Source organism: Hyperolius riggenbachi, chromosome 3 (genome assembly GCF_040937935.1).
Source record: "Hyperolius riggenbachi isolate aHypRig1 chromosome 3, aHypRig1.pri, whole genome shotgun sequence".
Taxonomy (NCBI): domain Eukaryota; kingdom Metazoa; phylum Chordata; class Amphibia; order Anura; family Hyperoliidae; genus Hyperolius; species Hyperolius riggenbachi.
Genome location: NC_090648.1, coordinates 287,693,783 through 287,720,961, shown reverse-complemented (window position 1 = coordinate 287,720,961; position 27,179 = coordinate 287,693,783). Strand labels below are relative to the sequence as shown.

Genomic DNA, 27,179 nt, shown 5'->3' with positions numbered 1-27,179 from the left:
GTGTGTGTGTGTGTGTGTGTGTGTGTGTGTGTGTGTGTGTGTGTGTGTCTCCGTGTGTGTGTGTCTCTGTGCGTGTGTGTGTGTCTCTGTGCGTGTGTGTGTCTCTGTGCGTGTGTGTGTCTCTTTGCGTGTCTCTGTGTGTGTGTGTGTGTGTGTGTGTGTGCACGTGTGTATGCGTGTGTGTGTGTGTGTGTGTGTGTGTCTCCGTGTGTGTGTGTCTCTGTGCGTGTGTGTGTCTCTGTGCGTGTGTGTGTCTCTGTGCGTGTGTGTGTCTCTTTGCGTGTCTGTGTGTGTGTGTGTGTGTGTGTGTGTGTACACGTGTGTATGCGTGTGTGTGTGTGTGTGTGTGTCTCTGTGTGTGTTATGTGTGTCTGTGTATGTGTCTGTGTGTGTGTGTGTGTGTCTCTGTGTGTGTGTGTGTGTGTGTGTGTGTGTGTGTGTATGTGTGTGTGTGTGTGTGTGTGTGTGTGTGTGTGTGTGTAACTGTATTGTTAAGACAACATTCTGTTCAATATCAAGCTGAAAGCTCCCAATGAGACCTTTTCTAGTATCTGAATTAAGTGCTGCTAACAGATGCTCTCCTTTGCTTATACTATATTAATCAGGGCACATATGCTAGATGACACTTGGTCAAGCCGGCTATATGGGGAATATTTTGAAGACTTCTTATTAAAAGGGATTCCCTATTCCAGTATAAGCTACCTTCCCCAGGAGGTAGCCTGGGGGAGGCCTCCACACCCTCCACCTTGAAGGCCAACCTTTGGCATCAAGGCTGGATTTATACATTTTCCACCCCTAGGCTAGCATTCACATTGCTGTCCATGTGCCACAGCTCCCCTCCCATTCTGTGTGTGCCTCTCCCTCTATGTGTAACATCCATGTACAGTAGCCCCTCTCTTTCATGTACAGCTCTGTTGAGCAGGATTTTCACAAAAACAGCCCTGAATGTCATGGACCATGTGGTATGATACTGTTCAGGGGACAAGGACCCTTGCTGATCAGTTGTTCTGACGATTTAACCTGCATGGGGAACAAGGGGTTAACAGAAGCTTGTGTTGTGGAGCAGGGGGTGTTAAATACATTTAAAGAGTTAGAAAAAGAAATACATTTGGTGCAAAAAAAAACTTGTGTTCCTCCTCTGCCCAAATCTTATACATTTATCAACATCTCCCTCATGTATTGAAATATCATTAGGCCTTAAAGAGACTCTGAAGCCTCCGAAAATGACCCTTTTTTAGCCTGTCCTGTTAAGCATTAATGGGTTAGCTGAAACGCTGCTATCCTGAGGCAAAACGAGGCTTTATTCACCCCCAAATACCGGGGCAAAAATCCACAACTTTCCTGTTCGTGGATTTTGCTGCCCGGGGAGGCAGAGCTTTGAGCTGCAGCTCTGCCTCCATTCGTGTCAGTCTCCCGCGGATCTCCAACAAGGGAGAATGCTGGCACATCCAAAATCAATCTTTATTAGTTCCATGTAAAAATATGGCCATATTTTTACATGGAACTAATAAAGATTGATTTTGGATGTGCCAGCTTTCTCCCTTGTTGAATACTGCATAGAGGGCGTCATCCCTCTTTTCAGCTGTCGCTCTCCCCTTAAAGACTATGGGTTTGATCCATAAGTGAGTGCGAGACAATACTTCCAATGTCCCGCGGATCTCCGCCTCCTCCCCACCCTTCTCAGTGAAAGAAGACTCGGAGGAGGCGGAGATCCGCGGGAGATAGACGCGAAAGGAGGCAGAGCTGCAGCTCAAAGCTCTGCCTCCAATGGGAAGGAACCTCGCAATTTGCCCCGGGCATTTTGGGGTGAAAGCTTTGTTTTGCCGCGGGATAGCGGAGTTTCAGCTAACCCATTAATGCTTAACAGGACTGGCTAAAAAAAGGGTCATTTTCGGAGGCTTCAGTCTCTCTCTCACTCTTTAACTCTAGTAATTGTTATAATTAAATCATGCCCATAAGTATCAACCTTTGATTCCAGTCACTGGGTTAGTTCAGGTGTGAAAAATGAGTAACATGCATTTGCTTTGTATACATTTGTAATCCTCAGCTCTGTATGTTAAAACACCCCTCCAGTTGCTGCCTGCAGTCACCCAGTGCTCAATATATAAGATGTGGCCACCACCCAGGGTAAAAAACCACAACACAGGCTTAGTATTCCTTGCAACAGGGGGTTACACACATTTTATTTAAAGCACATTGCACATAAGATAGAACAACTTACATTTGAGGGTCCAAGCACACCAGACCCTCCTTGCATGAAATCTGGTATAAGGTATATGCACAGACTGTCAATCCAGTGCACCTTATCAGTAAACCTTTCAGTAGTGTCAGAGAATATATGTAGCCCGTCTCTTCTTCCCGACCAGGTTTTGGCCGTATGCCGTCATCAGGGGATTAGGAGAGCGAGCAGGCATGGGCTCATACATATTAGCTAATATGTGTTTTAACATACAGTGCTGAGGATTACAAATGTATTCATCTGTATCCATTGTGGATTGGAGGAACCTCTGGCAGATAAAACATTGTTATTGTCTAGCGCTCAATTTCTTCTATTCTTCATGCCTTTGCTTTGTGCAGCTGATTATTCTTGCAGCAAGGTGGCAGTTTCTCATGGCAATAGTACTCAAAATAAAGTACACAGAGAGAGTACTGTTATCATGGTTGCAAATAAGTACAACTTGAGCTTACTGTCTTAGCTGACCTCAAACTGAAATGAAAACATTTTAATTTTAATAACATTAAATTGCAAAATTTAACCTTGACCTGTACAAACTGCAATTGTACAGTGAAAGTGGAATTCCTTTTTTCAAAAGGCCTTGCATAGCATTGGCAGTGTATTTAGCTAGATGCTGTGACTGATGGAGTGTTAGTCAGGGCTTGCCTGCTACCTGCTTGCCTCTTTATATGATTAGGCAGTGTGAATATGACAAAACACATGGGTAATATTACTTGTGAGGCACTTGCCAAGTAAAACGAGGGAAATAGCTGCAATTTTACTTCCTTCCTATTGTGAGACTTGGTGAAAAGCTGTCCACACTGGCTTTTTTTTAATTGTACATGAAACCTTGCAGCTGTTTCATAGACTCTCATTGTTTGTTTCCAGTCTGGCTCTGGGAAACACAGCTAGGAGTACAGCTGTTGGCTGCTCAGTGAATCAGGTATTTCACTAAGGATAGCTTCAGTGTAAAATCATAGCCTCTGCCACTTAATAATGGCACTGCCCTTTTACAGAATGTCGTTATGGTAATTAGATATTTCAGGAATGCCTGTATTATTTCATGGTGAACTTATTAAACTGTAGATTGAGTCAATTATTTTAAAGCTGCAGTCATGTTCATTATGTGTGAGAAGCAGAGCATGAAGCATTGACAACAACACAGACCAAATGACATCTTTTTCTTGCATGGTGAGCTATGGGCGAGCTCTGGAACAAGTTCCTGACCACCAGGAATCTGGATCCGAGAACCATTATTGTAATGTTATTATAATTCCTCTATTTGGTTTTATTTATGTTTATCAGTTTTGTTTATTAGTTTTGACTGCAGAACCAGGTATAATCTGATACAGATATAGGCCACTGAAATAATATGTTCAATTCAAAGCAGCATTATGGCCCTGGATGCAAAGCTTACATTACAAAAATATATTGAAGAGATCAAGACTGCCCCTAAACAGTGGTTGTGGAAGAAAGGATAAACTATGTTCTACCCTTCTTGCTCTATGCACTGTGTACCATAGCATTGATTTTAGGCAATTATTTCATTTTAAAGCATACCTGAAGTGGCGTGATGTGACGTGACATGATGAGATAAACATAAATGCATATAGTACTCTCCCTAAGACATTTTCTGAAGTACCTTTTTATTTTCCAGTGCAGTGAGTTAAAAAACTTGAGCTGTTATTTTTGCAAAAGAACTTGTCAACAGCTTGTTGAATTATGTACAGTTCCCTAAACAGTGAATAAAAGTAAAAGCAGTTCTGACAAGAATTACCATTAAAGGGAACCTTAACTAAAAAAAAAATGAGTTTCACTTACCTGGGGCATCTGCCAGCCCCCTGCAGCCATCCTGTGCATTCGCAGTCACTCATGGCTCCTCCGGTCCCCTGCTGACAGCTAGTTTCATTTTTGCCAACTCAGAGTCGGCGGGCCGCCACTCGCACCTTTGCACGCATTCCCACTGGTGCAGGAAGCTAATGCGTACATTTTTACGCATTGCACCGTTAACACGTAAAAATGTATGCTTTAATGTCCGCAATAGCTTCCTGCACTAGCATCAAACACATGTATATTGTCACCAATCTGACTTTTCCTTATGTGCAAGAGAGTGAAAGGATAAGTTTAATTATGTAATACAATTTAGTCTAATGCTGGGTACACACGTTGCGATTTCCCGCTCGATCCACGAGATCGATTTGATTATTTCCGACATGTGCGATCGGGTTTCGATCGATACAGCCGTCGTTTTTGCATACTTAACATGCAAAATCGATGGCTGTATCTATCAAAACCCGATCGACCATGTCGGAAATAATAGAATCGATCTCGCGGATCTCGCGGTAAATCGCAACATTTGTACCCAGCTTGAAAGGAATCCCAGTCTAAAGAATCACAGGGACACACTGGATTGATTGTACCCCTCATAAGGTGAATTTTGTTCACATTTCTTATCCAGCTTTGTATCATGTCTGAAGATGAAACTTAAAGATTTGGAAAGATAACTATATAATCAGTCCCACTATACTAGTAACAAGGATGATTCCTGGAATCTCCCTTTAGTACGTGGTCTTCTCTACCAAGCATTACCATGATATTCACTACCACTAATGTACAGAGATCTGTTATAAATAGAGCTAGTTTATATGTGCATAATACATAACACAGCTGTATTTCTTATTTCTGTTCTGTTCATTACATTAATGTGGGATCTTCCCATGATAGATGCCCTTTAATCGGTTCATTATGTGATAACCTTCACTATGACTGTTACTGGTAGCAGTTGTTTGTAGTTGTTGTTTGTAGTTCAGGTTAATATGACTTGTTAAAGCTGTTATTTCTTATTCATATTTATGTTTCTTAGCAATTACCTGTATATACTCGCATATAAGCCGACCCGTGTATAAGCCAAGGTACCCACTTTTCATGCAGAAACCAAGAAAAAAAATGATTGACTCGTGTATAAGCCCTCTCCCTAATATAGTCCCTGCCACAGTAGCCAGATGTTCCCCCAGTACAAGTCAGCCCCCCTCCCCATAGCCAGATGTGCCCCAGGATCATACACCTGTGTCTCAAGAAGCCACTAGATCGCGTCAAAGATATGAGACACAGCGATTGCCACACAGGAAGAATCCCCGCTAACATGCTGCTTGCACACTCCGCTCCACAAGCCAGGGGACACAAGTAGTCTTGAGCAGCACACTCTGCACACCATGTTGCAGGGGATGGAGAGCTGGATCACTACTGCAAGATCCCTATGCTCCTCTGCCAGTTACATGCTCCTCCATGTGTTTTGCTCCACCGACTCGCATATAAGCTGAGGGGGTAACTTTTCAGCACAATTTTTATGCTGAAAAATTAGGCTTATACGCGAGTATATACAATATTTAGTATCAAAACATGAACAATTCATATTACTCATTGTCCTCCTATGGGCCCCCAAATCTAATGCCCCAACAGTGTTTAGTGGAAAATGAAATGTTTTATGTAGAAGGAAACTAGAACTTCCAAAGGAAACCTACGCCAACACAGGAGACGACATGCAAACCCTATGCAGATAGTGTCTAGTGGGATTGAAGCCTGGGCTTCCAGCACTGTAAACACACACCATGGTAATGAAAATGGAATGCATAAAGAATCTTTGTGCTTGTGTTACAGGTTGTGATCTCTCGTTCTGGCCAGACTCAGCCTCATGTGAATATAGCCCTAGATACACAGCCCATATCTTCTATAGAAGTGATCAGTGGCACACCCATGGAGAATGGCTATGCCCTGGTTAGTGCAGGAAACAAGGTAAGACCAAACATAAAATAATCTTTTCTAAGAATTGTATCATCCTATGCATGGAAGCATTTACATTATTATTTGCATCACACAAACATAAATTAAATAATGGATACAATAAAATGTATAAAGATTGATCACCTGACATCAGTTCTGAATGTTAAATTCAAGAGATGTATTTGATTGCATTATATTCTTTTCAGATAGTTAGGGTTACACATTTTGAGGTCACAGATCACATAGTTCACCTTAATTATGAAATTAGAATGAGATATTCAGAGATAGCAGAGATGCATATTAAACACAACATAAATCCATAGTCATAGATCATACTTATATCACAAGCCACATATGACCAAGAACATCTTTCATAAAGAGGACATTAAAATAGTTATACTTGTTTGTTTTATTTGTAATATTCCAATACAGTTTAAGTATTATATTGATTTAACCACCCTGGCGTTCTATTAAGATCGCCAGGGCAGCTGCATGAGGGTTTTTTTTAAATAAAAAAAAAAATATTTCATGCAGCCAACTGAAAGTTGGCTGCATGAAAGCCCACTAGATGGCGCTCCGGAGGCGTTCTTCTGATCGCCTCCGGCGCCCGGAATAAACAAGGAAGGCCGCAATGAGCGGCCTTCCTTGTTTTGCTTAGATCGTCGCCATAGCGACGAGCGGAGTGACGTCATGGACGTCAGCCGACGTCCTGACGTCTGCCGCCTCCGATCCAGCCCTTAGCGCTGGCCGGAACTATTTGTTCCGGCTGCGCAGGGCTCAGGCGGCTGGGGGGACCCTCTTTCGCCGCTGCTCGCGGCGGATCGCCGCAGAGCGGCGGCGATCGGGCAGCACACGCGGCTGGCAAAGTGCCGGCTGCGTGTGCTGCTCTTTATTTCATGTAAATCGGCCCAGCAGGGCCTGAGCGGCACCCTCTGGCGGTAATGGACGAGCTGAGCTCGTCCATACCGCTAAGGTGGTTAAAGTGAACCTGAACTCTTGCACAGGACAATAGGGAAACGTAGAGAGTTTAGAGAGTTTAGCCTGTTTAATTCCCCCTCATCTGTGTCTAACCACACATTGTAATTTGATCTCTCCCGTGTTACCTGACTGCCTTGGCAGATAAGCTCATTTTAAAGAGGAACTGTAACGACAAAACGGCCCCTGGGGGGTACTCACCTCGGGTGGGGAAAGCCTCCGGATCCTAATGAGGCTTCCCACGCCGTCCTCCATCCGTCAGGGGTCTCGCTGTAGCCCTCCGTGCAGCGGTGACGTAATATTTACCTTCCTGGCTCCTGCGCAGGCGCTCTGACGGCTGTCGGCGCCGAAGTAGGCGGAAATACCCGATCTCCGTCGGGTCTGCTCTACTGCGCAGGCGCAAGTTTCCGGCACCTGCGCAGTAGAGCGGACCCGACGGAGATCGGGTATTTCCGTCTATTTCCGTGCCGAAAGTCGCCACAGCGCCCCCGCTGGAGCCAGCAAAGGTAAATATTGAACTGACAGTCGGCACAGTCGCCGGCTGTTCGGAGGGCTGCGGCGAGACCCCCGTGGGACAGAGGACGGCGTGGGAAGCCTCATTAGGATCCGGAGGCTTCCCCCACCCGAGGTGAGTACCCCCCAGGGGATCTTTTTGATGTTACAGTGTCTCTTTAAAGCATAGGATGTTAACAATATGTCTGTTTCCATGAAAACAGGAAGTAGACACACTGCAGATTTATTTCAGGATTTGTATCAGCTGTAACAAAGAAATGTTTTTCTTTAAAGCTTATTATGCTGTTGCATATGTTTTAGAGCAGAGATGAAATTCTGAGTTCAGGTCCACTTTAACCTGTGAATGTATAAATAGCTTGTTTTTATTTGACATACAGTTATCCATTCAAAGCAAAATGGTTTTCAGGTCCACCTGGTATACATAAATCAGTTTAGGGTAGTAGTCTAGACCTGAAACAATTGTCTCCATTCTTTCCTGGATCTATTTCCTTCAACCACGTCCATATATAATGCATTGTAAAATGCTTCTGACATCTCTAATAGCATACATTACAATTTTTACTTGCAGCTGGACCTTGCAAAGTTGATGTAGTAAGGATAACGTGCAGTGGTGGACTGGGATCTGTACCTTATGTAATGTGATTGACAGATTATTTTATTGATATCTCGTGTAACATGCACTCGCACAAGAGATAGAAAATAAGACCCACGGGCGATTTTAATTCGGTTGAGTTAATACATTTTTTACACTGGATCTGCGCTCACCTAACCTGTCCTATAGTTTTGCAGCCAATTGAAACTAAATCCATTCACGAAAACTTTACCGCTACACAAATTCTGGTGAATTTTGATCATTTTACACCTGAAAAGTTGGTACTGTTCTTTAAATACCTAAAGCTTCTCCCTGGCAGTGGATCATGTGATCAAACATTATCATATACACTGACCAAATAGTCTGTTCTGAATAAGCTTGATGTTCAGGTAGGTTCTGCATCTCGTAATTCACCACTAGAAGAGAACCAGAGCATTAGCAAGGCATAGGTATAAACTCCAATAATATATATACAGTGTATATATATATATATATATATATATATATATATATATATATATAATTTTTTTTACAGAAATAGCACTTGTTGAGTTAAGGTGGTCACTAATGATACAATTTGTCAAACAAACGTTTGCGAACAATGATTCGTATAAACAGACGAAAATCTCTTAACCAATCCAATCAGATTAATGAAATCAATCCGATTTTTGGATCAATCTCGTCAATCTGATTGGATCGGTTAGGAGATTTCTGTCCATTAGTGGTTCCAAAATGATAATTTCTGATCATTCATATGATCAATTGGCAAATTATATCGTTAGTGGCCATCTTTAGTAAAGATTCTGTTAAAACATTTTGTTCCAGGAGAAACATCCCTTACTGGTGCTGAATATGTTTTCGTATGTAGTAGATTGCCATTTGACTAAAGCCAGTGGCCCACTTGCTTGGCTTTACTCAGCATGTAAAACGTATAGATCCATTATATGCATGTTATAATTATTCTTCTCCATATGTTGTTATAGATCATGAAGGTCCCGTTATCAGGCTTGGGCTGTGAACATTACAGATCTTGCAGTCAGTGCATCTCAACTCCTTCCTATATGAATTGTGGCTGGTGCAAGAATCGATGTTCCAGAAAAAAGGATTGCATGACTGATGAGTGGACTCAGAGAAGCTGCTCTCCAGTTGTGTCTGAGGTAACATATATTGCAAATAGGGCATAGATAAGGCTTCTGATCTGATGCGTTCAATTTGTAACAGAAGGAAAACAGGGGGGTATCCAGCACTGTACAGTCTTTCAGTTGCTGGGAGTCCATTTGATATTTAGAAATTGTTTCATGCAACAGTTTTGGAACAAATGCTATATAGAACCAAGATTGAGCTGCTTGCTGAGCCATATGTGCTGTTCTATGGAGAGGGGAGTGGGCAAAGGCACAATGAGCATTACACTTCCCCCTGCAGGGAACAAAGGCATTGTGGAAAGTGACCCATTGTGGTTCATCACTACAGTGGAGGCCAGTGATGTTGAGGGACACCTGTACACAATTTAGAATTTTTAAGAAAAGTGATAAGGAATGGTCATTTCAGCCAGGAAAAATCTAAAGTGAATACGCAGCTGAAGTCCCCTGAACTCTGCATTTTGTTTTATCTCATAATTGATTTTTATGCCCAGCTTTTTTACATGATTGTCAGCATTATATTAATATCATGGCTGCCATGTTACTTACATCAGATTTCCTGGACACCAATTGATTCTTTGGAGGCTGATAAAAAACAAAAACAACAACTTACCCCTTTATGGATACAATGCCCACTATACAGTATGCAGCACTTCCATTGTCTCAAGTAAGGTCTACCACACCACTTTATTTCTCAGTAGCCATGCTTAGTAGGTTGACAGGTAATCCATTGACTGCCCATCATGAACCTACCTTGCCTATTAGTGAAGACATTACTGTGTACCTCATATGAGGGTGATGTACACATAGGGAAATAGTCCATCCACCAGTCAGGATTAATAAATAGAAGCTTTCCTCTTCAGATTGCAGAGGGACCACATTTACCATGGATTTTTCACGTTCACAAATTATTTTTGCATGAATTAGGGAGAAGCAACAAAAAGTAGTATTTGATTCTACATTTCCAGAGTTGCTCTACAAAGAATATCTGAGGCGAGTTGTAAAATCTACCTTTACTTATGTGGGGCTTCTTCCAGCCCCTAGAGGTCACCTGTGTCCCTTGCTGCAGCTCCGGTCTTCTCCCGGGTCCCACTGGCCGCCTCTTTAAGTACCCTCCGATGGGTCGGCATCTTCTGTGCATGCGTGAGCGTGCACCTGCATCTGCCCGTGCTATTGGGAGCGTACTATGCCGGTGCATAGTACTACGTTTTGCTGGTTTTTCAGCAAATAAATATTTCATCAAAGAATTCTTTTTAAATTAGTACTAGTTTATTAGAATATTATATAAACTTGGCAGTTAAGTAAAGCCAGATGTAATGATGCCTAATATGCATGAAGTTATTAAGCCAATTCTGTGATTCTGTGTGCTGGATTGTCAGTACATAAAAACACACCCTCTCCCAAAGATGATCCATAATCCTATTTACAACTTTACAAGATATTTATTCACCTCCGGGTATTTTATTACATACAGTTTTCAATTTATTTTCTTGGAATGATTTATAAATTTAGACATGTTATTTCAAATCCAATATCAATATGCATAATGCTAAAAGACAATATATTCCTGGCATACACAGGACTGATGTTTAGCAGTGGGCCATACATACTGAACCATGGCCTAAACTGGGCTGATTCACAAATAATGGATGTATTTCAGCATCATCATTAAAAAGACCACCAGTCCTATACCCAGAAGGCCATGAGCGGGACATCCCTTGATATTAAAATCATGATCAGGGTATTTATTTAGTTGCATAGCTAATTTTCACAAGCTGGATTCCCTTTGTCAGGAATGTAAAAATGTAAAAACTGTAGTGTGTATTGTGTTTTGTAACAGTTGTGACTGCAAACATGATATAGCAGCACAGCTGTAACATTTTACCTGTGTATTTTATGCTATAATCCCAAGCTTTATAATTCAGAGGAAGAAAGGTATGCCATGCAAATAAATTATAGTATTAGCGTTTGTGCTTGTCTCATTATGCAGTCACATTGGCAGGATGTGTGATTTCTTTTTCTTTACCAGACATTTGGTGGTCTTCTGTGACTTAAGCCTGATATTTAACTCTTAAGTTTTATCACTTACAAACACCCCAGTAGATAGCAGGTAAAGGGTGACTACTGGTGTGTAACTGAACCATGCAGTAACCAGGTAGTTTAACAGTCTATGTGATGTGAACTAGACCTAAGATTTGCCAAACTGCATAGTAAACACGCTTTTTCATAGTACACTACGCAAAGATTCTACAAATTGTGTAAAGTGCCTACAAATCACATCTGCATTACAGCCGGATGCTATTAGAAGGTCCGGGCAGGCAGGAAGTGGTGTAACACGGACTCTTCGCAGAGTTAGTAGGTCAGTGAGATACACTTATACTGAGAATACTGAGCTAAGTTTTAGCCAGAAAATATAATACCATCAAACAAAAATGAGTATATATTATTTATTTTTCATAGTACTTTAGCCTACTGATTTCCACTGGAGGGATTGTAGCTATAACTTCAGGTATGCTTTAAGAAAAATGTGGCGATGCTTGTTAGTAACTATCAATAATGATTAGACAGTCACTGAATTCCACTGACAATGATAGATTTCCAGGATGCAGAAGTGCTTACTTATGTTGTGTGTGGCTCTGCTGTGATACTGACAAACCTATGGAATGTTTACTGGGAAACATTTATCACCAAGCTATTTTGTGATGTGTGACTTCATGTATCATTATTTTCACCATTAATTGTTATGTAAGTCCAAATATAGGCTGATTTGTGATCAATTTACTGTCTAATGTGTCTGCCAATGATAAATGAACCCTAAGAAAGAAATATTTTGGCTATTTGCACTACGTACTATTTCTTTTAACCCTAGAAACACTCTGTTTTCCCTGGTTCCATATTCTAAGAAAAACTAGTTGTTGCAAAAAAGATTGTTTCTTTCTACACAGTATACATCTGAATGAGCATACCAATTAGCAAACATGGGTTGTCAAATGTAAAAATTGTCAAATGTAAGGATTCATGCATATCTGTCAAACAGCCACACATAGGCAAAGTATGGATATATATTAATACATACCAAAAAGGTCCATACCTGGATGCGATATTCTTTTTATATGTAATCAAAAATTGTCATTGGATTAGCTTTCAGGAGTCTCACTCCCTTAATCAAAACACAAGATTTAGTATTGATACTACATACTGAAAGTTTAAAGGGAACTTAAACCCTAGGGGAATAATGAGTTTCACTTACCTGGGGCTTTTACCAGCCCCCTGCAGCCATCCTGTGCCCTCAATGTCACTCCTAGATCCTCTGGTCCCCCGCCGGCAGCTACTTTCGCTTTTGCCGACTCTTGAGTCGGCAGGCCGCCACGCGTATCATTACATGTGTTACCACAGTAACAGGATACTATAGCGCGTGACAACATGCTATAGCGTTCGTTACACGCTATAACGTCCTGTTACCGCGGTAACGCTTGTAATGATATGTGTGGCGGCCTGTCAACTCCCGAGTCGGCAAAAATGAAACTAGCTGCCAGCGGGGGATCAGAGGATCCAGGAGTGACGTCGATGGCACAGGATGGCTGCAGGGGGCTGGTGAAAGCCCCAGGTAAGTGAAACTCATTTTTTTCCCTAGGGTTTAGGCTCCCTTATGTTCATTTCAAATGCATTAAAAAAAAACTTTTTCAATGAGTACTTTTTAATGCTTAGTATTCCGAATGCAATTTTCCATCAGGTTGATAGTCGAATTGATTATTTCCGAATTCCGACATGTCCGATCTTATTCCCAGACGTTTTTCTGATCACTTCTGTACAACATCGATCAGAAAAATGATTGGGAACTAGATTGGACCTGTTGGAAATAATCAATTCGTCCGTCAATCTGACAGAAAATTGCATCATTTGTACTAGGCATTACATTCCCTCCTATCTTGATTGAATTTTGCTCAGAGCACTATTGAGTTTAGTGTCAACATTTATTGAAGCATTTGGGAGGAATGGATGTCTTTTTGGCATTGTATTTTCAGAAAATCTGTATTATAACTCACTGTTCCATATGTTTGAGTTTGTGGCTCAAACACAGAGTATATGATCTTATATTTAAAGACCTTGGTAGACCTTAGTAAAGGAAACTGTTACTGTCACCTCACCGATAGCACTTGCATTCCAAATGTCACTGCGCAAGGGAAATGACAAGCAGAATGTGGCAAATCTCTGTGGACACAACTGATACTGCTGCTGTAATTGTATATTCTTGGCCCTGTACTCTGTGTTATGTACGCCCAATTAAAAATAATGAAAAGAAAGTATGTGTACTGTCTGCTGTGGACAACACATCTATGCTTTGTTTTATCACATTCTTCATACACAAACACATAGTTACTTGGTTCAGTGACTCTAGTGTTCGTGAGGAAACTGCCAGGATGATGTGAAGCCTCCTGGAGGAACTGGGGGCTTCACACAAAGCTCTCACAGCACATTGTTATCCACCTCATGTATAAATACTTCAAAACATAATGTAGAAATAAATTGTGGCCTAATGCTCCCTTCAGAGTTCTGTCTTTTCATTATTATTTATTTGACTGTACATTGGAGGTCAATTGTTAAAGAGTAGTAAAAATGTCCAACAAACACGGCTTAATGACTTTTATTGGCACAGCTTGTCTCAAATCATCTACGGGGATTTGTATATTTCCCACCATTGTTGAAATTTTAACACAATTTACAATATACAAAAAAGCCCTTCCTTTGATAATTGTCAGTGCACAGCTTGGCGTATTGCTCTATGCCTATTAGAAAAAGAATAAGGGGTAAACAGAAGTTCAGGGGAAGCCTGCCAGTATGTGCTGTGTGCACAGAAATCAGAGATGTTTTGTTTGTTCTTTGTACACTTTATTAAACTCAATACGTTTTGAACTTCCTTCCATGTATTTTATTGTTCCCCAATGTCTTTTCAGGATAAAGCTATAAGTCCATTGTACATATCTACCTTGAGTAAACTACTTGCTCCTAACGGCAGACCTACACCATTAGATATTTTTAATAAGTTAGATATTAGAGTTGATAAAAACATCCTGTTAACTTGACTTTGATCAGGAAAAAGCTGTTTTGTTTGAAAACTGATGTGGCCAGAGTGTAGGGGTGAGTCGTGGTAGTAAACCATATCAGGTCAATGTTTCTTGTGTACCACAATCTAATCCCTAACATAGTCATGTAGTGTATGTAGTGTGTGTACTGTAGTCTAAGGCCAATTTCAGGGAAAGCCAGGTAACTTATCTGTATGTTTTTGGGATATGGCTGGAAACCGGAGTGCTCGGAGGAACCCACGCACACAGAGCGAATATACAAACTCCTTGCAGATAGCGCTCTGGCTGAGATTGGAGCTGGGGACACAGCACTGCAAGGAAAGAGTGCTAAGCACTTTATTGCAATCAGAGGTGCTGCTAAGGTTTTTATGGCCTCAAATGAAATGTAATTTATGGTACTCCCCCACCCCCAATCAGTGGCCCTTTCTCTTGTAAAAATAGGTAGCCAAAGGTGCCCCACTCCCAAAGTAGGTAGCCCTCCAGAGTAGGTAAGTAGCCAAAGGTACCCCCCCAAGTATAGGTAGCCAAATTGCCCCCCCCCCCCCCCAGCATAGGAAGCCACCCCAGTATAGGTAGCCAAAGTGTCCCACCAGTATAGGTAGCCACCAAGGTGACCTCCCAGTATAGATAGTGCTCCCCAGTATAGGTAGCCAAGGGTGCCCCCCCCCCCCCCCCTCCCCTTGTATAGGGCATTGGTGTCAAAGGGGGGTATTTAGCTCCCTGCTGCCTCCCCATTCCCAGCACTCACAGACCCACAGATCAGAAGCAACCTGAAGAAACGAGAGCAGTGCACAGTAACTGTGGGTTACATTTCAAATGCAGGAAATGATCAATGACCTCACTTCTGTATGTGACGTGTACTCCATGGTCACTGCGCCACTTTCCCCTTTGTTAACGTTACCACTAACCAGAGGTTTGTGTGTGTGCATGATGAAGAGGCAGCGATGGCCATACAAATCACAGGCCATGTGGTCCCAGCAGCTTGGGAGGCCCCTGCTGTGGGTGAAGCCCCAAACAGCCGCTTAGTTCGCCTGGGCCAAGCAGCGTCCCTGCAATCGTATTTACTTTTAACGTTTATACTGGCATTGTAAGACTAACAGATGTGTAAAAAAGTTATTTCAGTTTTGAGTCAATTTGTTTTGTTTTTCCAGATCTTCCCAACATCAGCTCCATTTGATGGCAGCACTCCGCTGACAATATGTGGATGGGATTTCCTTTTAAACAAAGATATTTTTAGTTATCAGGATATCTCAGTTGTTATTGGAAAAAATAAATGTAAAATAGATACAAAAAACAGCAACAGTCAAAACAAGTAAGATTCTTTCTCTTAGTTTGGTTCTTCGTATAGTTATTATTATTATTGTGTTGAAAGTGGCGTGGGCGCTCCTCCACCCTCTATATAAATTGACAGAAAAACGTAGGATGGATCACTATACAGAATGGGGGTACCTCTCCCCTTCAAAATTGTATACATATGTCCATACAGCGCTCACACCCCAGTTGCAGGAAGAACACACAATATTGTTCACATAAAGTCCAGATAAAACAAGTCCCAGTATCTCCAATAGTACACTTCACTATATGACTGTAGTATACACTCACCAGCGTTTAGTGGCTGATGTACCGGTATTACAGATCAGCAGTAAGCGCTTTTCAAATCACTTTTCTTCTTAACGTCTTCCCTCTGCATCCATAGACACTCGAGAAAAAAATACAAAAATGCCAACGATAGCGTAATCAAGTTTGAGATAGGATCTCCTGTGCCCGTCACCAGATGTGTGCACAGTGGGAAGTGGATAAAATGCGAGCTCACCAGATAGCGTGGCTGATTATACCATAAATCAGCTATCAGGCTTTAGTGGGTTATTATCAGGCTTTGGTCTTGCTTCACTCGTTCCTCAAAATAAAGAAGCGTGAAATAACATAGCATAAATCTGTATAGGTCTTAAACTCCTCTATTGTTCTATGTATGCAAAAGTGTGTGCACCCCTGCACCCTGCTATGCACACCGTGCCACAACTGTGTCACAACCAGCTATGACCAGTGTTTATACACTCCTTCACTGAGCTTTCCACCATACATGCAAGATAGAAAAACTGCAGGCTCACCAAATAGTTATGCCGACCGATCAAGGACCAGCAATACACACTTGAATGCAGATATGGTAGCCTTGTAATGAGTAGCCTGGTAGTATGCCTGAAAAAAAACGAACACACCGCTCCCATACCGTAACTCCGTATTTATTCCATTTAAAAAGCAGAAAAATTGCACTCACATGTCATAAAAGGTATATGCACATTTAAAATTCCACGTAGGACGTCCTCATCACCGCTCCACTAACGCCTCCTAGTCTGCCGCCTTAGGCCACACCCTACCGATTTCGTCAAATGACTCATCAGGGGCTTAGTGGCCGGCTTCCGACTGGGACGCTATAAGCTGTATCTATGTAAATTACTTCCGGGAGCAGCAGCTTCCTATTCTCGCGATACCCTACCTATTGCCTAGCAACGTGCTACCTTACTTTCATATTTACCATTCGTCCTCCCTAATCTTTTTAGATCTTTCTATAAAGTACACGGCCTGAAAAACGGCCTCTAAACTAAACACTTCTCTCACTGTCACTTACTTCCCCTAGAGTATTTTTTGTCTACCTATCCTCGTCTGGTAGTTATCCACTTATCCAGGATAGGTAGACAAAAAATACTCTAGGGGAAGTAAGTGACAGTGAGAGAAGTGTTTAGTTTAGAGGCCTTTTTTTTAGATCACTCAAAAAAAAAAAAACCAGTGAACGGAAGAAATATTTTCATTAATATTACATAATTTTTATACTACAACACGTGTCAGTGTAGAATAATGTTGTATGTTTCAGGTTGGTCTGTAAGCTCAGCCAAGAACCTAGTGCCAATTTCAACATAAGAAGCAGTGTGTCCAATGGAAAGGAGGCTGTGAACTTCACTACCTTTTCTTTTGTTGTAAGTATCACTCTACAGCAGTGTTTCTCAACATTTTATAAGTGTGTACCCCTTTTAAAACCCTGTACTCATCGAGTACCCCCTAGCATAGTAAACATGATCACAAGTACCCCTTGACAAATATATATTTAATCGTAGTACATGATAATTGGTTCTAAACAATGTGCAAGCATTTATTATTGCTTTTAATTAGCTAAAATACTAATTTGATGTTGTTTAAATAAGAATTATAATTTTCTAAATCTCTATCTTGGTTAAGTATATCAAGCCCGAGTACCCCCTGGACCCATCAGAAGTACCCCCTGGGGTACGCGTACCGCATGTTGAGAACCTAGGCTCTACAGCATTGTAACTTTTATATAGATCCTCTCTTTTATGTATGATCTGACACCGCATTGTTTTTTTTATCACTAATTCTATGCACCACCAGTCCCTGATTAATGTATGTATTAATTATTAACTATTTATTTTATTTATGAATTTCTTTTCATGACAGAACCCTGTAATAGCAGGCATTACCCCCAGTTATGGACCTCAGTCAGGAAGAACTCTGCTTACCCTGAAAGGACACTACCTGGACAGTGGAAAGGACAGGAAAGTCCTTATTGGGGAAGATGTCTGTACCATTAAGAGGTAAATACAAGCAAACCAAAGCAACTGAAATTTAATTTGCTGTTGTGCATCAAGGACAGATAAGCACTCTGGCCTTGGGTGAGACACCGGACCCTGTTCCACAGTGCTTCTAGTCTAAAGGGAGACTCTCTGCACATCAAGGCTTTTAACTAAACTCAGTTAAAGTAACTGAGGCCTGTGAATGCAAGCATATCATACTTAAATTCTAACACGAATCAAGGTCACTATTATCTAAAGGTGACCAAATTTAGAAAATATTAATATATGAACATGTCAAATAAAGTTAAACAAAGGATTTCAACATGTGAACAAGCACATTCCAAATATAGAAGATGTACTGTAGGATAGGCCATCTCAGAACATATTGCTATTATTACATAAATAAATATTAAAGCCCCCTTCACCCAGCTAAACAGGAAATATATGGAACAATTCCTTTATCAACATGCATTCATTTTTACATTCATTCAAGTTTGTTTTTAGTGCGTTTTATGAAATTAGTATACAATATTAAAGTTTGTGTGTGAAGTGGTGGGGTATCAAAGAGGAAATTGACTGAGGCTCAACATATGAATCACTAATGTGGCTCAGCTTCTAAAGAGCTCACACTGACCCGTACTTCGTGTTAACAGATAAGAATACTTAGCAAAATCTTCAAAGTAACTTTGAAACGGAGTTTGATCTAACGATGTAGAATTCCAGTGCTGTCAGAAATGTAATTACCCATGTTCTCTCTGCAATGAACTTATTTTCTCACATCATATTCTATAAAAACAGTTCTTTATTGCACCATGTTTATTCTCTCTTTCAGTGTTTCCAGTACTGCCATTGAGTGCTACACACCAGGCCAAAGAATTGCATCTTATCCAGTTACATTGAAAATTGACGGTGCCCGTCGTAAGGCAAGCACAAATTTCACATATAAAGAAGATCCATCCATTTTTAAAATACATCCAGCAAAGTCCTTCCTTAGGTAAATGCAAGCAGTTTCTAGCTGTTTTATTTAAGTAATGAACATGTGCTAAAAAGTCATCACATTGCAGATGAATTGTAAACAACATGAATAGCGAAAAGTACAAAAATTCTAAGTTTGGAAGCAAGGCTTCAGAAATACTTTATGTGCATATTTTCAGATTTGACTTTAGAAGAAAATTCCCCTTGAAAATGAAAGATTCAGATATGATTGGGCGTCATGTACATAATCTACTTACATGCAGAAAGGAATAATGATAGTTAAACCTGCTTATACTAAATCAGACGTCTACCAACAAAAGTAAAATTGCAGCTCAGACATTGCATTTGTCTATGTCTGCAGAGTAGGGATGATCAATGAGATGCAAATAATTCAGAGTTGATGCAAGATTATGTAAATTATGTATGCAAATGGATGCATTTTGGAAATTGACATTTTCAAACATATATTTGCAATATTCCTACTCCCCACCCAGGAGCCTGTCACTGTCCTTAGAACTAAGACCCCACTGCTGCTGCCTACTCCTGGCTGGAGCTGACTTCCACAAATGCCATGTGCACTTAATATATTGTTCATGTTTCGGAGCAGGAAGAACCAGAACTAGACAGCAGCAACATGGTCCAGGCAATCAGAATTATTACAGTTGCCTATTAGGTGAGATGGCCACACACACCACTACACTACACAAAATGGCAATGGGAGCAGTGAGAATTGCAGTATAGTACTGACCTAGTCATCACCAACCCTACTGATTTTTTTCCCCCTGTTTATGTTTTAGATACAGAAAGCACCACTGAGCATGCTGTCAGAAATTCACAAGTCATAGTGACAGAGCTGAAATAGAAAGATGTTGTGATTGGGGTTAGAATAATGTTTTGTCACATGTCTCCTTATCGGATAACCAAGCACAGGGAAGTTTAAGTTTGTCCTGCAGTGACCTCAGTCACAGCATCTTCCCTATGCAAAAGTGCCAAGGTCCTGCATAGCTGTACAGAGACATCACTGAAGTGGTGACGGATCAGAGAGGCCCTGTTTAATTATCTTCACTGACAGAAATAATTGCACAAATGGAAGATGGCAGGGGTCCACCAGATTGGGCAAACAGCCAGCAGAACAGATATTTGCTAATGGCGAGGTTTGAAGTTCTTCTTTGCAGATTTTGATGACTGATACTGAAAATCGTACATATGAACAGATAAGTTATATATATGGTATATTGCTGTTCAGCAAGTCCATCAAGAAGCAATAACTACATTTAAAACAGTACTTTGTGACTGCCTTGGAACCTGTAAGACAGCAGGAAAAAAGAACACTGGGATAGAACAGTAATGTGAAATTAGAAGTGCAATGTCTCGAGAATGGTCAGACATACCAGACACTGGTGGTGAAAATCATGAAAATAGCTGCCCAATATGTCACTGCCTGACACCAACTGAGAGCAACATGATACCCCATGGACTGTATACCGCTTATACTGCCCCCCTATACCCTTCTCCCTCATGGACTGTATATCCCAGCCCCAATACTGTCCCCTATATCCTCCACACCCCTATGGACTGTATACCCTAATTTCCTATACCCCTCCCTTATCCTACCCCAACCTCCCCCCCCCCCCCCCCCCCATGTTAATGCTAATAGTTTGCTTTGGCACTGCTATTGTTTTTAGTCCTGCCAATAAAGCTTATTTGGATTTGGCATGCACGACCTTTGTGCAGTTAGTATGGTATAGCTAGTGCCTGAAAAATGTGCAATCCTTTCCTGATCTGACAGTGATCATTAAATGGACCATTTGAAATCTCAACATTCTTATAATCACTGATTTATTATTAGTACTATTCTTTGGAAGACAGTTTCAGGTTCTGCAGAAGGTCTGCAGGAAGAGGGATATGTCTTGCCATCCGTAGCTATTAGCTCCATAGCTCATTATTCAAACTCCAACATTGCCTTTTCCTGAATCCTGACTGGAGGTATTATGTATATCATTTTCTGAGAACATCATTTTCAGCTGGATTGCAGTTGCCTTTTCAGTTTTCTTTTACAAGAATGGTAGAATAACAATGGGTCTGCAGATGATGAAACCTGAACTTGTGGGTAGTCCACTCTACAAGAATAGCGATGAAATTTTTATTTACTCTAGAAAAATCCAGCAAACCACAATAGTCAACGTAATTATTGGAAGGATAAGCCAAATTGTACATTTGGGACTTGTGCCTAGACTAATTACTTACAACATATTTAAATAATTGCTATTGCATTTGGCAAGCAAGAAAATGCATAGCTGTATGTGCACAAGTTCCAGACAATAATGACAACACATTTTATATTGCATTCACCAAAGAATATTACTTTAGTGGATCAACATCACAAAGTAACTGAGTGTCATACATTATCGTCTAGCTGTAGTGGAGATTATAGCATGCATTCACAGTACAAAGCTCCTTTGTTAGGCCAGTTATACACTTGTAATGAACTCATGAAGGGGACTTGTGCCTTGAAAGTTTGATATGATATCTACCACAATTATGTTGTACAATGTGCCTGTGTTTCCCTAAGAAAAAAAATATTCTTATCAAAAAAATTCTATACATTTCAGCTAGGCTCACAAGTGCTCTGTTGCATTGCAGAATAATTCTGCATTTCAACTCACTGCCCATACAATTCTATGGGGCTGTTCACAGTACTGAGTTGTAATTGATCACATTATTCTAACTCGTTGCATGCAGGCTTTGCATTAGAGTCAATGGCCTCAATTCACTAAGATCATGCTGGAGATAATAAAGCAAGAGAAAACTTACCTCCACACAGTAAGAGAGTTATCTTATCTCTTCATTCCTTAAGTTACCTTCTCTGTAGTTAATTTACCTCCTCTGTAGTTAATTTACCTCCTCTGTAGTTATTTTCACACGCAGTTAATAAACAGTCTGTCTTTAACTGTGGAGTTATTTTAAGGATTGAAGAGTTAACTTAAAGACAGAAGAGTTAACTTTAGGTTTGCCTGAGGTAAAATGTTTCCTGAATACTACATGCCTTTTCACCATGGTAACAACTCTAGAAGAGTTATTAAAGACAGGAGATAAGCTCAGTGAATTGAGGCCTATGTCTAGTCTTAATTGCAGTTCACATACATTTGAACACATTATAACAAACGAGTTATAGAACTGACCACTGTGAACCTAGCTTTTTTTACACATATATACCTATTCTGTGTGGTAACTGCTGTGGAGCGCTTCATGAGTTCACTACAATAGCTTGTATTGACGTCAGCTACTATAGGGGTAGGAGTTATCAGCCCAGCTGATGCATACGCACCCCCACTATACACACAAACTGTCAGGATCCCTTCTCTCCATAAAATAAATGTTCCATTACAGAAACACCCACAAATATAGGTGTGTGAAGTTTGACTTCCTAGCAAAGCCAGAACCAATGTCTTCACCAAGGAAATGAGAATTTTAGGAAGTAATTTACATAAGCCTTATATTGCTGCCATGGTTTCTAGCAGGATTGCTAGAAAGTAATGCTGCTCAAATCTGCCTGAGGGCTCAAACCCACTAGAAGACTTTTCTAAGCGCTATTGATTTGAAAAAGCTCTTGTTAATGCAGTGCTATGGGGGTATTTATAAAATCACATCACTCGAGTGGGATCACACCCATAGCATTACATTAGCAAGAGCTTTTCAAATCACAAAGTGCTCAGAAAAGCTCTCCTAGTGGGTTTCAGGCCTGAGCAGGGCCGTTGCTAGGATCCTAAGAGATCCGGGGCATTCCAGCTGAAAAATGGGTGGGGCAATGCACCAGAATGTGGGTGTGGTCATGGTTGGAGTCAAATTTACACAAACGTAACAGCAGTCTCAGTGGGCCTGCCCAGCAAAATATTGGATGAAGCAGCCTTCTCCATTAATACAAAAAAATAAATAAATGCAGCATATCACATAAATATCACAGTTTGTCTGGCAGTCCCCCCATAGCATTTCCTGACCTTCTAGTTGGCCCTATTCACATACTCCCACAGGCCACCCATTGAGGCACCACAACTCCCAGCATGCCCCCATAGAATAATCACAGTTCCCTGCATGCCCCCATAAAGGCACCACAGCTCCCAGCATGGCACCACAGCACCCAACATGCCCCCTTAGAGGCACCACAGCACCCAGCATACCCACACTGACGCACCACAGCTCCCAGCATGCCACCATAGAGGCTCCACAGATCTGACTCTGCCTGGGGGACATCCGGGGCACCCCAGAATAGATCTGCGGCACGTGCCACTGATCTTTGGGGCAAACAACGCCCCTGGGCCTGAGTTAAGTTCAAGCGGATGAATTTTGTTGGGATGAATGAATCCCAACATTTGGAGTAAATTTATCAAAGTTAATGGGGGGGGGGGGTGGGGGGGCGATTTGGTATTTAATTTGGTCCGTGAAGAGTAAATTAGAGTATCTAAATGAGTAAAAACAAAACGAAATGGTAAGCCCACCACATGGCTGAGGAACATTTTGTTCACAAAAATCTGCACATACTTTGTGGCTTTGTGAGCAGCATTGGAGAGATGCAGTCCTTCAGTTTACAGCTACATGAGCTCTCCTACTGCTGGAGAGGCTGTCTTAGAAGCAAGCTTATGGTATGACAAAAAAAAAACATTTTTTGACACCATACATTAGCAGTGTATACTTAATACCTTTCTTTTTTTAAGAATGGCAGTAACCATTTGTCTGATTTTCCTGTAATTATGTCAACACTGGTCAAAAAGTTTTAAGAACTGTAGATCTAGAGCTAGATAGAAGCAACATTGGACTATACAATAGAAATGTTTAAGAAATACAGCTTCCTCCTTGGTTTGCTTGTTAAAAAAAGTATTACCTGGCACTCCATTAGAAAGACATGGCAGGATAAGGCTGGATTCACAGTGGTCAGTTGCATAACGCATGTGTTAAAATGTATGTGAACTACAACTGAGACTGGACATAGACTTTAATGCAAAGCCTGCATGCAGTAAGTTAGAAAAATGTTATCCATTACTGTGAACAGGCCCATAGAATTGTATGGGCAGTAAGTTGACATGCAGAATTTTTCTGCAACGCAATTGAGCACTGTGAACCTAGCCTTAAGCACAGAATGGTTTATTGGTAAAATATGTGAGATCATCATAACTTGGCACTTCTTTTGCATGTTATGGAATCTGCACAAAACTTGTATTTTCTGACACAGAAGGTCAGTTTTTAAACAATTTTTAATGCTACCCCATTATAACTACTATGGACTGTGTTGACAGCATGGAATTTATTTGTATACTTTAGGTCCACTTTAAATTACAAAATGCCTTTTGTGGAGTTGAAATACTGTGTGCTATGTATATTTTGCACTAAAGTAGAGTTACTCTTTAAAAGTAATACTTTAAGACAGATATGTGATTTCACTTCACAAAAGTATCTCCCTTCAGTCTGTCCTACAGTAAGTATCAACCTTCAAATGCATTCATCTGTAATATTAGCCATGATGTTGACCATAGCAAATACCGTAATTTTAGTCTATTTGTGGTACATTCATTTTAAATATTAATTAAAGTCAAGACAGTTGTTAATGTTGATATTGCTATTGTTCTACAGTGGAGGAAGCACAATCACAGCTCAAGGGACAAACCTGAATGCAGTTGCCTCACCTCGGATGGTAATCCAGTTATCTGAACCACATAAGCAGTACAATATGGTGAGTCACATTACTCTGTTTTCCTAGCTCCGTGTTTTTCTATGACCAGGTGCAGATCTCTATTCTTCCTGGTTAGCCTTAGTTAAAAAACTCAAATGTTTCCTTGATAGTGATTAATGTGTAGTAATTCACAGAGCTTTTTATTTACTGTGCTGTAACTGACTGATTGCATGCAAATAAGCCATGCACCAAGACGTGCATGATCCTTGATCCTTTAGGTGGCACCCTGCTGTCACCATATTTATACAGCTTATTTACACTAGAGACTAGCTGACCTAAGCCCGTTTAAAAACGGGCTCTATGTCTGTCACCTCGCCGCCACCGCAGCATTACAGCGCAAATGCGCGCACACACATGCCAGCATAGCCGGCCCGCCCCCTGGTCCCTCCTGCGTCCTGTCCCAATGGTTGTCAGTGCAGGACATGCGCAATAGTGCAAAAGCACTGACATGGACATGGGACGCAGGGAGACAGGGAAATTATATAAAGAGATAGCAGTACTGAATGAAGACAGAGCATTTCTACACATTAGCCTTGAAATACTGCATTTTCCATACGCCGTGAAGAGAAAGAACACTGCTTATATAAGACCATCACTTTTGGATGCAATCAACCACACACACATACACACACACAAAAACAAAACAAAAAAAACAACAGTACTAAGGACCCTGCCATACATGCTTACATACTGTACTTTAGCAATGCTTACCAAATGTGTCCACCAAAAGAGTAGCAGGTAACCTCACATAAGTACAGGTGGAGCACTGGGTGTTTCTTGTTAAATCTGTTTTTATTTAACAATATAAAGAAAGAGGAGTACAACAGTAGTGATCCGGAGATAAAACAAATCCTGACAATATCATCAGTCGGATACAGCAAATGAGTGCACATTTCAGCAGATTCGTTACATATAACAAGTGCACCCACAGAAATACAGTTGAGAGAAAGACAGAGACAGAAGAAAAGAAGAGAGAGGATAAATGGTGAGCTCAAAGTAGTACGCCAACTTCATACCAACCGACAAGTCAGAGGAGAGAGAAGAGAAAAGAAAGAGCCACGAAGATAAAGAAAAACAGTATCAACACAATAAAAGAAGAAAAATAAAAAACTAAAACTAAACGGATCCCATCAAAACCAGTTATACGTTATGAAATGCGTTACATCACTTCTCATCCACGTCTGTGATTCTAATCAGAGCAAATCCACATATGTAAAAGCATTGGAGCTGAGGTCCAAAAACTAAACATAGCCTTTAAATTCCCAATCCCAAATTACAAATTAACCCTCTCTGATACAGCCTGTCAACATTTAACGGACAAACTTATACTGTCCTGTCTTCAATACCTAGTGCCCATACATTGTTAACTAACTCAACACTCTGTACATCCCTCAAGACATTATCTTCTTAAAGAGACAAAAATTGCATCCTGTTTTTTATCATCCTACAAGTTCCAAAAGCTATTCTAATGTGTTCTGGCTTACTGCAGCACTTTCTACTATCACCGTCTCTGTAATAAATCAATGTATCTTTCCCCTGTCAGACTTGTCGGCCTGTGTCTGGAAGGCTGCCAAGTTCTTCAGTGTTGTGGTTCTGCTATGAACTCCCCCTTCCAGGCCCCTCTATGCACACTGCCTGTGTATTATTTAGATTAGGGCAGCTTCTCTCTTCTCTCTTATCTTTTACAAGTTGGATAAATCATCCTCTGAGCTGGCTGGGCTTTCACATACTGAAGAGTTACAGACAAGGGCAAAGCTGTTTGCAGGAAGAGCAGCCTGAAACTTCAGTGCATGAGAACTGCAGGGAGAAAGAAACACACAAATGATCTCTTGAGATTCAAAAGGAAGGGTGTATACAGCCTGCTTGTGTATGAATGTATTTTCTATGTGTGGACATACTGTACATCAACCTACTTCCTGTTTTGGTGGCCATTTTGTTTGTTTATAAACAAACTTTTTACAACTGTTTTTAACCACTTTTAATGCAGCGGGGAGCGGCGAAATTGTGACAGAGGGTAATAGGAGATGTCCCCTAACGCACTGGTATGTTTACTTTTGTGCGATTTTAACAATACAGATTCTCTTTAAAGGAATCTGAAACTCTATGATTCAGCCACAAACACCACGTGGAAGTGAAAGATTCCTCTGTACTTTTGTGGGAAGAAGTTCATTCCTCCATATGCATAATATCATCAACTACCTCGATCCAGAGATCAGGGATGGGCAAGAGGAACTTTTCAACGCTCTAGCTAGTACTGTCTTTGCGGCAGAGAAGAGATGCCTTAATAATCCCCTTCTTCAAGATATATAACTGACCCGGTATCATCGATAGCAGTGCAATTTCAGGTTTCAATGTTCCCACTGATATGACTGTATATTTGGAAAAACATTTCCCATGAGTGTTTCCGCAATGTTGTTTAAATACTGAAAATATGCATCATTTGTTGATACATTTGGGAAACATTCAATCAGACATAAGGGAACTGAAAAACACAGACAGTTCTCTACATATGACGGAATGTTTATAGGGAATAGAATATAAATTCACTACTCTTTACTACACATCCCTTTTAAGTCATCGTGATACATACATACACG

General features: G+C 40.8%; 1 protein-coding gene across 2 annotated transcripts in view; it reads left to right on the top strand.

Moving 5' to 3' along the window:
- Positions 1–27,179, top strand: part of LOC137563690 (hepatocyte growth factor receptor-like) — a 221,673-nt gene that overhangs the window by 116,367 nt on the left and 78,127 nt on the right. For both annotated transcript variants that reach the window (XM_068276451.1, XM_068276452.1), the window contains exons 4-10: positions 5,873–6,007; positions 9,059–9,232; positions 15,450–15,610; positions 17,168–17,270; positions 17,767–17,903; positions 18,715–18,876; positions 24,483–24,582. In XM_068276451.1, coding sequence (XP_068132552.1) covers positions 5,873–6,007; positions 9,059–9,232; positions 15,450–15,610; positions 17,168–17,270; positions 17,767–17,903; positions 18,715–18,876; positions 24,483–24,582 — 972 coding nt within the window. The remainder of the gene's footprint in view (positions 1–5,872; positions 6,008–9,058; positions 9,233–15,449; positions 15,611–17,167; positions 17,271–17,766; positions 17,904–18,714; positions 18,877–24,482; positions 24,583–27,179) is intronic.